Here is a 13,167-nt window from a genome sequence, read left to right as displayed (position 1 = left end):
GAGTGAGTCCATAGGTTGTGGGGACAATTCAACGAAGAGGCAAGTTATCACGATAAACTGAACAATACCGACCCTCAAAAGGGGGGAACAATTCAAAATCGATGTAGACCCAGTGATTCTTGAGAGCAAACAATTGCATACATTCTGATCATCTTACCTGAAGCAGATTCCACATGTTCTCCATTAACTTTCAATGGTGTCAGTACAACTCTTGGAATGGATTTACTCATCATTACCGGAACTCCAATCTTCTTTTTTGGTTGTTGCTTCACAGGCTATTGCATGTGATAATACACATATTTAGATAAAGCAAAGGAACTCTGTTACATATACCCTACATTTCACAATCTTGGAGTATTCCAAAGTGCTTAGCAATTAAAATGTCACTTTGAATAAAAAAAAACACTGATATCTTATAGAAACATGACAATTTGCAATCTAAATCCAATTGTCAATCAGAATAACACACACACGTACTCTGAACTTGAGAATGAGGACAAGATTTATTAACAAAGAGAATGCAAAGAAGCCAGAAATCAAGATGGAACACTTATATTACACCTCCTTGGTTTATTTAAACTACACTTTTATCATCAATAGCTACATCAAATTTGACCTCAGATCAATGGAGCAAGCTCTGAGCTTCAAATCCAGTTTCAGGCAGAACAGCAACTACATCAAGGGTTATACAATTATCTAAAATCAAAATCACTGTTGAAATTAACAGCAGCACAGACGCTAAAATTATATTAACCAGGCATTTTTTATTCTAGATCCAAAGTCCTGTCTTAAAGTATGAAAATGTATCAAGCTCCCATATAGACAATAAGGTGCAGGAGTAGGCCATTCGGCCCTTCGAGCCAGCACCACCATTCACTGTGATCATGGCTGATCATCCACAATCAGTACCCCGTTCCTGCCTTATCCCCATATCCCTTGACTCCGCTATCACAGCAAAGAAAAAGTATTACCTTTCCATTGTAATGGAGGGTATATTCAACTCACAATTTGCAAAGTGGACATCAAAACACATGCACCATCTGCAGTTAGATTCTGTGTTTGCTACTCTGAATAAAATTTGTGGGAACAACAACTATCAAAGGTTTGCTTTTTTTCTGGGAACAACCAGTTCCATCAAACAGGAGCATAAACATTCCAGCATCACCCATACAAGTCAATAGAACACTAAACCTATAAAGCTCTTTCATACACTGATATGGCTCAGGATGGCAAGCAAATTGGACATTTCCCACAATGAATCACTGTTTTCAAATATCTGTTTGTGCTTCAAAGTATACTTTTTCTCTCTAGATTCATTCTTGTTCCCGGCAGCACTTGTTCCCCTGGTACCAATATATGAAAAAGCAATTGGCAAGGATCTTAGAAAATGATAGCAGTTCTGTCAATCCAATACCAAGACATACAGAGCTTTAATCTTCCACAACACAGTTTGGTTTAATAGAAAAGTTGCACCAATATATACTTATATATCAGTAGTAGTGTAAAAGCCCCCCAAAAATTCAGCATTTTGCCCCAAGAGAGTTGAGCAAGTTTCTACTTTAACTTAGAAACTCACATCATCTGCTTTAAATGTAAAGTTCTTGTGGGAGATAAGTACCTATTTTACTACAGAGTTAAAGATGGAGGAAACATTTGATAGTATTCAGTAAGCCTTCCAATAGCAGAAAATCAAAGTACAATGAAGTTGTTGGAGTCGATTGTCAAGGATGAGGTTACAGAGGACTTGGAGGCATATGACAAGATAGGCAGAACTGAGCATGGATTCCTTAAAGGAAAATCCTGCCTGACAAACCTATTACAATTTTTTGAGGAAATTACAAGTAGGCTAGACAAGGGAGATGCAGTGGATGTTGTATATTTGGATTTTCAGAAGGCCTTTAACAAGGTGCCACACATGAGGCTACTAACAAGAGCCTATGGAATTATGGGAAAGTTACCGATATGGATAGAGCATTGGCTGATTGGCAGGATCCTATTCTGGTTGGCTGCCAGTTACCAGTGGTGTTCCACAGGGGTCTGTGTTGGGGCCGCTCCTTTTTACATTGTACATCAACGATTTAGATTATGGAATAGATAGCTTTGTGGCTAAGTTTGCTGATGATACGAAGATAGGTGGAGGGGTCGGTAGTGCTGAGGAAACAGAGTCTGCAGAGAGACTTGGATAGATTGGAAGAATGGGCAAAGGAGTGGCAAATGAAATACAACGTTGGAAAGTGTATGGTTCTGCACTTTGGCAGAAGAAATAAACGGGCAGACTATTATTTAAATGGGGAGAGAATTCAAAGTTCTGAGATGCAACAGGACTTGAGTCCTTATACAGGATACCCTTAAGGTTTATCTCCAGGTTGAGTCGGTGGTGAATGCGATGTTGGCATTCATTTCTAGAGGAATAGTGTATAGGAGCAGGGATGTGATGTTGAGGCTCCATAAGGCACTGGTGAGACCTCACTTGGAGTACTGTGGGCAGTTTTGGGCTCCCTATTTAAGAGAGGATGTGCTGACGTTGGAGAGGGTACAGAGAAGATTCACTAGAATGATTCCGGGAATGAGAGGGTTAACATATGAGGAACATTTGTTCGCTCTTGGACTGTATTCCTTGGAGTTTAGAAGAACGAGGGGAGACCTCAGAAACATTTCGAATGTTGAAAGGCATGGACAGAGTGAATGTGGCAAACAACAGGAATTCTGCAGATTTAAATTCACTACTGCGAAGCCTCTTCCGGTGATGCCTACACCGAAGAAGTTTAGATCCTCTCTTCGACGGGAGTTCATTGAAACCATCTCTCACTGCTCCCCATCTGTAATTTCTTCGGCTCTTCCACTTTTCGACCACACTTTGACTCAGACTCGCTATCACAGCCATATATCCTTTCTTGGAACGTGCCTCCGTCGCCAACTTACTCCAGTTGGCTTTAGGATTCGTTTCCAAGCCTCTCAATTTGGATCTTCTGAGGATCCCAGGTACTCACATTTTATTGACTCTGCCTCTCGCCGCTTCTCCCGTCAAGGTCTGAAGGCGACTCTCTCCGCCATGGGGAGGTACTTGGTGTCCCTATCCCAGACCCTTCCACACCTTCGGGACACTTTCTTCGCCATCTGTAATGGTCCTACCCGTTATTTCATCCTCCATCGGACTCACGCCTGCAATCGCCATTTTTTTGACTTTGTCATGTTAGGCAAAGATCTACGGACTCCAGAGCCTGCTGGCCCCGACGCTAGCAGGCATGAACTTCAGATTCCGGCCCCTGCCATTGATCTCGCCGGCTCCAATACCTCAGGGCATATTCAAAACCCGGACTCCAGCAACGACCATGGACACCTTCACAGCGATTGTGCAACCACCAACTGCAACTCCAGCCTTGAACTCCAGGCCGGGTCTTTATGTGCTGCTGTTGTGACTCTTGTCTCCCCTTCCCCCACCACCACTCCGCAGCCCCGTCTTCCTCAGATCCCACCATCAACTCCTGAGCCCTCAGAGGCTCCATCTTCCTCTCACCCCAACCCTCCCCTCTCCACTGACACCCCCAGCCTCCCCCCTGCCCCCTCTGATCCCAGATCTCATCCGTGCCGGGTCTTTACCATCTCCTCCTACCTTCAACTGTCGGAGGCAGAACACTCTGTTCTCAGTAAGGGCCTCACGTTTGTCCCCCTTCGCCCACACCTCAGCGAGTTCCGTGTTCGCCATGATGCGGAACTTTTCTTCCGCCGTCTCCGTCTCCGAGCCTACTTCTTCGGCAAGGACTCTTCCACCCCCACCGATGACCCCTTCTCCCATCTTCAACCCTCCTCTTCTTCATGGACACCCCGCTCTGGTCTTCTGCCTGCTCTGGATCTCTTTATCGCTAATTGCCGACGGGACATCAACCGTCTCGACTTCACCGCACCTTGTCCCCATTCCAACCTCACTCCTTCCGAACACTCTGCTCTCCACTCCCTCCGCACTAATCCTAACCTTATTATTAAACCCGCCGATAAGGGGGGTGCTGTTGTAGTCTGGCGTACTGACCTCTACCTTGCCGAGGCACAGCGACAACTCGCGGATACCTCCTCTTATTTACCCCTCGATCGTGACCCCACTAAGGAGCGCCAGGCCATTGTCTCCCACACCATCACCGACTTTATCCGCTCAGGGGATCTCCCTTCCACTGCTACCAACCTTATAGTTCCCACACCCCGCACTTCCCGTTTCTACGTCCTACCCAAGATCCACAAACCTGCCTGTCCTGGCCGACCTATTGTCTCAGCTTGCTCCTGCCCCACCGAACTCAGTTCTGCATACCTCGACACGGTTTTATCACCTCTTGTTCAATCCCTTCCGACCTATGTTCGTGACACTTCTCACGCTCTTAAACTTTTCGATGATTTTAAGCTCCCTAGCCCCCACTGCTTTATTTTCATCATGGATGTCCAGTTCTTATATACTTCCATCCCCCATCAGGAAGGTCTCAAAGCTCTATGCTTCTTTTTGGATTCCAGACCTAATCAGTTCCCCTCTACCACCACTCTGCTCCGTCTAGCGGAATTAGTCTTTACTCTTAATAATTTCTCCTTTGGCTCCTCCTACTTCCTCCAAACTAAAGGTGTAGCTATGGGCACCCGTATGGGTCCTAGCTATGCCTGCCTTTTTGTTGGGTTTGTGGAACAATCTATGTTCCGTGCCTATTCTGGTATCTGTCCCCCACTTTTCCTTCACTACATCGACGACTGCATTGGCGCTGCTTCCTGCACGCATGCAGAACTCGTTGACTTTATTAACTTTGCCTCCAACTTTCACCCTGCCCTCAAGTTTACCTGGTCCATTTCCGACACCTCCCTCCCCTTTCTAGATCTTTCTGTCTCTGGAGACAGCTTATCCACTGATGTCTACTATAAGCCTACTGACTCTCACAGCTATCTGGACTATTCCACTTCTCACCCTGTCTCTTGCAAAAACGCCATCCCCTTCTCGCAATTCCTCCGTCTCCACCGCATCTGCTCTCAGGATGAGGCTTTTCATTCTAGGACGAGGGAGATGTCTTCCTTTTTTAAAGAAAGGGGCTTCCCTTCCTCCACTATCAACTCTGCTCTTAAACGCATCTCCCCCATTTCACGTACATCTGCTCTCACTCCATCCTCCCGCCACCCCACTAGGAATAGGGTTCCACTTACCACCCCACCAGCCTCCGGGTCCAACATATTATTCTCCGTAACTTCCGCCACCTCCAACGGGATCCCACCACTAAGCACATCTTTCCCTCCCCCCCCTCTCTCTGCATTCCACAGGGATCGCTCCCTACGCAACTCCCTTGTCCATTTGTCCCCCCCATCCCTCCCCACTGATCTCCCTCCTGGCACTTATCCGTGTAAGCAGAACAAGTGCTACACATGCCCTTACACTTCCTCCCTTACCACCATTCAGGGCCCCAAACAGTCCTTCCAGGTGAGGTAACACTTCACCTGTGAGTCAACTGGGGTGATATACTGCGTCGGGTGCTCCCGATGTGGCCTTTTATACATTGGCGAGACCCGACGCAGACTGGGAGACTGCTTTGCTGAACATCTACGCTCTGAAAGCCAGAGAAAGCAGGATCTCCCAGTGGCCACACATTTTAATTCCACATCCCATTCCCATTCTGACATGTCTATCCACGGCCTCCTCTACCGTAAAGATGAAGCCACTCTCAGGTTGGAGGAACAACACCTTATATTCCGTCTGGGTAGCCTCTAACCTGATGGCATGAACATCGACTTCTCTGGCTTCCGCTAAGGCCCCACCTCCCCCTCGTACCCCATCTGTTACTCATTTTCATGCACACATTCTTTCTCTCACTCTCCTTTTTCTCCATCTGTCCCTCTGAATATACCTCTTGCCCATCCTCTGTGTCCCCCACCCCCTTGTCTTTCTTCCCGGACCTCCTGTCCCATGATCCTCTCGTATCCCCTTTTGCCTATCACCTGTCCAGCTCTTGGCTCTATCCCTCCCCCTCCTGTCTTCTCCTATCATTTTGGATCTCCTCCTCCCCCTCCAACTTTCAAATCCCTTACTCACTCTTCCTTCAGTTAGTCCTGACGAAGGGTCTCGGCCTGAAATGTCGACTGCACCCCTTCCTGTGAATGTGGCAAAGTTGTTTGCTATGATGGGGGAGTCTAGTACAAGAGGGCAGGACTTAAAGATTGAAGGGCGCCCATTCAGAACAAAGATGCGAAGAAATTTTTTTAGCCAGAGGGTGGTGAGTCTCTGGGATTTGATGCCACGGGCAGCAGTGGAGGCCAAGTCATTGGGTCTATTTTAGGCAGAGAGTGAAAGGTATCTGAGTAGCCAGGGCATCAAATGTTATGGTGAGAAGACAGGGGAGTGGGACTAAATGGGAGAATGGATCAGTTCATGATAAAATGGCAGAGTAGACTTGATGGGCCAAATGGCCGACTTCTGCTCCTTTGTCTTATGGTCTTAAATCAGCAGATACAGAAGTAGTGGAGGTCTGTGGTAAGTCGCCATCAGCAAGTCTTGGATGGATACTGAAATTTGAGACATATAATTAGATCAGAAGTCCAGTTTGAAGCCGAAAGGTCCAGATTGAAGTCCAGAATTTGAGGTTCAAAGATCAAGCTTTGATGGCCAGGGCACTGAGTCTGTAAATCTCTGTGCGCCCAGAAGTCCAGGTTGAAGCCTAAATGTCCAGAAGTTGAGGTCCAAAGATCAAGGTTTGATGGCCACAGCACCGAGTCTGCAAATCTCTGTGAGCCCGTGTGGAATTGAAGACATCAGGCCTTTATTTTCCAAGGTCACTGGAGGCTGAAGGCCAAAGGTGGTCTTGGAGGACTGTTTCTGTGTGGGGGCGCGTGGGAGTGAGGAACAGGGTTGCTTCATTGTGGTTGTGGGATCACTTGGGATGTTCTGTTTTGTGTTCTGCCGTGCATTCTATGTTGGCAATGTGTGGCAACACTTGTGGATACCCACCCACAGCACATCCTCAGGTTGTTAACACAAACAATGCATTTCACTTTATATTTCAATGTAGATGGAGAGTCATGATGGTGTAGCAGCTAGTGTGACACTATTACAGCTCAGAGATTGGGATCAATTCCAACATCATAGAGAAGTACAGCACAGAAACAGGCAGTTTGACCCATCTAGCCAAAACCACTTAAACTGGTTACTCCCATCCACCTTCACAAGGACCATAGCACTTCATATCCCTACTATCCAATGTACCTATCCAAACTTCCCTTAAACGTTGAAACAAGGTTGAAGTAGTACAGAGAAAATTTATAAGGATGTTGCCGGGTCTGGAACACCTGAGTTATAAGGAAAGATTGAATAGGTTGGACTGTATTCTTTAGAACGTAGAAGACCGAGATGAGATTTGATATAGGAATACAAAATTATGAGGGGTATAGATAGGGTAAATGCAAGCAGCCTTTTTCCACTGAGGTTGGGTGGGACTACAACCAGAGGTCAGAGGTTAAGGGTGAAAGATGAGAAGTTTAAGGGGAACATGCTGTATTTTCTCTATACCTGTGATTATGTGGTTAGGTATAGCTCAAATGCCATCTATAGATTTGCTGATGATACCACCATTGCTGGTAAAATCTGAGATGGGGATTAGAGCATATGCAGGAGCGATCTATGCCAGCTAGTTGAGTGATGTCATAGCTACAATCTTGCACTTGGTGTCATCCGCAAATCTGCTGATCTAGTTAACTATGTTATCATCCAGATCATTGAAATAGATGACAAGCAACAAGGGACCCAGCACTGATCCCTGTGCCACACCACTAGTCACAGGCCTCCAATCAGAGAGGCAACCCTGTACTACCACTACCTGGCCAATGTCTAACCCAATTACAGCATCCGCCCTCCCCGTGGAAGGTATTTTAGATTAGATTAGATTCAACTTTATTGTCATTGTGCTGAGTACAGATACAAAGCCAATGAAACGCAGTTAGCATCTGAGCAGAAATGCAAAGATTAGTGTTATTTACAAAATAACTGCGAATAAAAAGTAAGTGCTATAGCACACAAATATAAAAGTACTGAGACAGTACAATATGGGTGCAATACTGCTTAGCACTGTGATGTGAGGTTCAGCAGGGTCACAGCCTCAGGGAAGAAGCTCTTCCTGTGCCTGCTGGTGCGGGAGCGGAGGCTCCCGTGGCGCCTACCGGATGACAGGAGAGTAAAAGGTCCATGGTTAGGGTGAGATGCACCCTTGATAATGCTTTTCGCCCTGCCCAGGCAGTATTTATGGTAGATGTTCTCAATGGTGGGCATTTGGGTGCCAATAATCCGCTGGGCAGTTTTCACCACACGCTGGAGTGCTTTGCAGTCCAATACAGGACAATTTCCATACCACACTGAGATGCAGTTGGTGAGTATGCTCTCAGTGGTACAGCGGTATAGGTCTGTCAGTATCCTGGGATAGAGGTGAGCTTTCTTGATGCTCCACAGGACATAAAGGCGCTGTTGCACCTTTTTGATCAGGATGGAGGAGTTCAGGGACCAGGTGAGATCCTGGGAAATGTGGACACAAAGGAATTTGAAGCTTGATACACGCTCCACTACAGCTCCGTTGACGTAGATGGGGATGTGACTGTGGCTCCTAGCATGCCTGAAGTTCACAATGATCTCCTTGGTCTTCTGGGTGTTAAGGGCTAGGTTGCTGTCGGCACACCACGTGGCCAGGTGCTGGACCTTGTCTCTGTAGGCCATCTCATCATCCCCTCTGATCAGGCCAACCACCATGGTGTCGCCTGCGAACTTGATTATGGAGTTAGAACCATGTATAGGAACGCAGTCATAGGTGAAAAGGGAGTACAGAAGAGGGCTCAGCACACAGCCTTGAGGCACACCGGTGTTCAGGGTGAGAGTGGAGGAGAAGAGGTGGTCTAACTTAACTGATTGGGGTCTGTTAGTCAGAAAGTCCAAGGTCCAATTGCAGAGGGATGAACTGATACCAAGCTGGTGAAGTTTGGCGATCAGCTTGTAGGAGATCACAGTATTGAACACTGAACTAAAGTCAATGAACAGCATTCTGATGTAAGAGTTGGGGCTGTCCAGGTGGGTCAGGGCAGAGTGAAGTGCGATGAAGCTGGCGTCCTCTGTTGACCTGTTGGTGCGATAAACAAATTGATGGGGATCCAGGGTAGTGGGCAAGCAGGATTTCAGATGTGATAGAACCAGTCTCTCAAAGCACTTTGCAATGATGGGGGTGAATGCAACTGGATGGAAGTCATTCAGGCCCGTGGCAGTAGAATGCTTCCGCAGTAGCACGATGGTGGCGATCTCGAAGCTTCTGGGGACAACTGCCTGGGCCAGGGTCAGATAGGTATGGGTTTTCTCTGGGTGCTCCAGTTTCTTCCCAGTGGAAAGACATACCAGGTCAGTTAATTTATCATCGTAAATTGTCCCATGATTAGGTTCAGGTTAAATCAGTGTTGCCGGAGGATGCTGGGGCAGCGTGGCTTGAAGACCTGGAGGGGACTACTCTGTGCTGCATCTATGAATATAAATAAATCTGAATCTTCTACAAAAGGTAACAGGTAGGCAAATACTTATTTAATGATCTTTCAGGCACAGACAAAAATAGCCTCTATTCTCATTTCTACTCTTTCTACATTTACAGGAACTAGCCATTTAGATGTTTGCTTTTGCTACCCCTCAATTCGTCATTCCAAGAGCTTTGTTGCTGATTCTTTACATTTGCGTTATTGGTTTGAGTTTTGGAAAACAAAATTGTCATTAGTGCGTTGGTTCAGTAGCCAGCTTCTCATTGCATGGCAATTCTTTCAATCTTTTTACAGCCTCTTCCTTTGAAATGAACACGAGTAGACATAATGTTATCACTATTTACCACCTCAAATGTACTTATGACTTAATGTTTTTGCTAGGTTTCTCCCTGCCAGAACACAACAAAACAGGAGAGCAACCGTTCAGCCCCTCGTATGCTCCACCAATCAAGATCATGATTTCCAAATCCACTGCCATGCCCAGTTCCAATATTTTCTACTCCTTTGCATGCCCCAACAGATAGAATTCTTGGATATACTTCATGAAAATTCAGGATTTTGAGCCCTATGCATGAAAAGATTTCTCAGTCCTAAACGTCACTGTTCCTGCTAATTTAGATGGAGGAAATAGCCTCCTTCATATCTGTGGCTCATCTGTGTCTTTTCAGCACAGTAATATTTAAGGCCTGACACTTTGTTATTTGACATTATCATCTCCCCCATAATTTCCTCCATAGGAGCCACGTTTTTGCACTATTTTTGCTCTCCTCCCACACTATCCCCTTTCTAGTCCAAGCTGATTTCTTTTTCAGTTTTCTTCTTCATTTTGTTGCTACTTCCAAAAACTTGTTCAGTCCTCAGTTATGCTGCTCTTGGCAACATTACAAGACACAAATGGATCACTTTTCTCGTGCAGTTTTTGAGAATCAATGTCCATTTGTTGACTATATAGAGAAACTGCCAATGTTTACAAGTGTTTTAAAATGCTTTTCTTGCTTAACCAGGGCAACCTTCTTTCCCCCATTACTGCATTTATGTTTAAGACACTGGTTATTGACCAAATCACCTCTCTCCTATATACAAATTTGCACTGCACAACCATTCTCCCAGAGGACCTCCAAGTAGGAGATGATTAATCATCTCTTATGGAACTTTACATCCAAGACGGTGTGTTTCCCATTTTGTACTGAGGCGTTATTTTTTCTGACTCTGGCCCTAATGTCTTCTCCAAACTCAAGTTACAAACTCCTTTTGAAATTATGACCTCCAATCCATGCAAAGATAAAGGAACCCCAGGATTAAGGTAATTGAGTATTTCTCCATGTGTTGCAGTAATTCTGAGTCCTATGGAGCATTATAACTAACAGTTACTTCTGACATTGATTTATTACCTGTTTCTCTGGACTAAGGCTCACCTCAGATCATTCCCTTCCATTCCACGTCGCTTATTCTTTGCAAATGAATTTTTCATCCACAAACTTTTAGTTGTCCAATTTTTTTTAAAATGTACGTTTGCAAAATACTCAGAGGATTCAGTCACTTGAGTTTCTACTGAGAATGAGGAGCTAGGGACTAATTTAACATAAGGAACTTCTTTGCTTGATGCATTGTTGGCTTGTTTATGCACAATGACGGTGGATTTTCTTTAGATCCATAATGGACCCTGAACTCTGGCATGAGATGGACACCATTATTTTTGTAGCTGTGACCAGGCTGCTCAAAAGTTGTGCTGCCCATCTCCAGGACCAGTTTAACTTTTCTCATATGCATTCATTTCAGGCCACTCATCCATTCACTCCTCTCCCCCATGAAAATGGTCTCCTATATTAGAATGCGACAGTCAGATGGCCAACTTCTCTACAAACTTCAATAACCCAACAGGTAGCAAATATCTCAAGCCTGACAAACAAAATCATAGCCCAAAGCTCCAATACTGCAACAACTTGACTGCTCAGGAACTTGAACCAAAATGTTGATCATCCCTTGACCTCCATAGATGCTTCTTGACATGTTGAGTTTCTCCAGCTACTTGTTTTGCATTTTCAAAAACGTGATTCCTCACAATGCTCAACTGACCATCACATTCTGTTCCAACCCAAATCTGAGCAATTACTCAACTGAAGGAATGAGAGTGCCTTCTGAATAAAACTTTCTAAGCATTTCTATCCTTGCCTAATGGCTGGCAGTGATTGGATTCTGTATAATGAACTCAAAGGCAATATTTCTCCAGAAGCACACATCTCATGTGTCATTGGTGAGAACCTCACTGTCTCCACCAATTCTTATGCACCATGGTACCATGGGCACAATGATAGCACAGTGGTTCATGCAACACTATTACAACACGGAGCTTCGGAGTTACATTCCAACATCACCTGCAAGGAGTCTGTAGATCCTATCAGTGGAATGTGTGGATTTTCTCTGGGTGCTCTGGTTTCCTCCCATGATCTTTGGACTGTGGGAGGACGATCAGTTAGTAGGTAATTGGTCAGTGCTTAGGGTAGAATTAAAACTGGGGGTTGCTGGGTGGTGAAGCTCAAAATATTGACTCTGCAATGCATCTCAATAAAAAAATAAAAATATCTCAGCTACAAAATGTCAGCAACGCTGCCATCCCATCAAATATTGCTTAACAAATTCATTTTGCTACAATTTATCTTCATTTGATTTTTAATTTGCATACTAGTTGTTCAATATTAACATGGACTTTTATCCTCTTAACTTGTTTAGAAAATACTAACCAACGTACAAAGGACCAAACACAACATAAATACTTATACCCAAAAGTCCTGCAAACCACAGTTAAGAGTTCATAAAAGACCATTCCATTTCACCCCCAAACAGCCCAAGTTCCTGACTTTTACACTAAGGTTGCACTCCACCTTAGTTCACTTTGGGATCGATTCAGAACACATGTACATAATCAGAATTATACAATATGTAATGTCCTAAAATGTCAATTAATGAAAGGTAAACTAGCAATGCCATTCCCAAAATAGTCAAGAAAACAGCATCAGAAATTGCAAGCATCCTTCTTTAAATGGATCTAATTTGACCCAATCTAAATTTATCAAAAGATTTTACTATGACCAATGACAAAAAAAAACTTTAAGCTATAAAATTCAAAAGGAAGAAATGGAGAAGCAGGGAAAAAAATTGAGGGAATGGAAAAAAAAATAAACAAAACAGACAAACAATAGAGAGAATTGGGAATGGAGAATAGATTCCACTCCCCATACAATTTACAAGCATTCCAGATAGACAGTATTACAGACAAAAATATTTACTGGATATTCATCTCATATTGATTTGTAGGACTGTACTGTGAGAAAATGGTTTTGCCTTAAAAAAAAAAGCAATTCTTAGGTTGATAGATACCACTTGCAAGGGTGGTATTTATTATCCATCTGACTTTTCATTATGCAGAACAACGGCTGATAGAATTGAGTGACTCAAGACCACTTCAGGGCAGCCAGATTCACTTCAGAGTGGCATTAGAATCCTATAATGACTTGCCTTCACGAGAAGCAACACCTCGTACTCTACCTGCAATGTGAACTCAATGAACTCCTAATCCCTTCCCTGCGTCAACCACCCATTTTCATACCCTTCAGGTTCCAGGTTCCATTTCACAAATATCTGCTCGATCTAGTTATT

General features: G+C 44.5%; 1 protein-coding gene across 6 annotated transcripts in view; it reads right to left on the bottom strand.

The window, feature by feature from the left end:
* LOC140186943 (polycomb group protein ASXL1-like) overlaps positions 1-13,167 on the bottom strand; it is a 117,005-nt gene that overhangs the window by 37,551 nt on the left and 66,287 nt on the right. For all 6 annotated transcript variants that reach the window (XM_072241767.1, XM_072241786.1, XM_072241806.1 and 3 more), the window contains one exon: positions 158-275. In XM_072241767.1, coding sequence (XP_072097868.1) covers positions 158-275 — 118 coding nt within the window. The remainder of the gene's footprint in view (positions 1-157; positions 276-13,167) is intronic.

Source organism: Mobula birostris, chromosome 2 (assembly GCF_030028105.1).
Source record: "Mobula birostris isolate sMobBir1 chromosome 2, sMobBir1.hap1, whole genome shotgun sequence".
Lineage (NCBI taxonomy): Eukaryota > Metazoa > Chordata > Chondrichthyes > Myliobatiformes > Myliobatidae > Mobula > Mobula birostris.
This window is presented reverse-complemented; position numbering and strand designations above follow the sequence as displayed.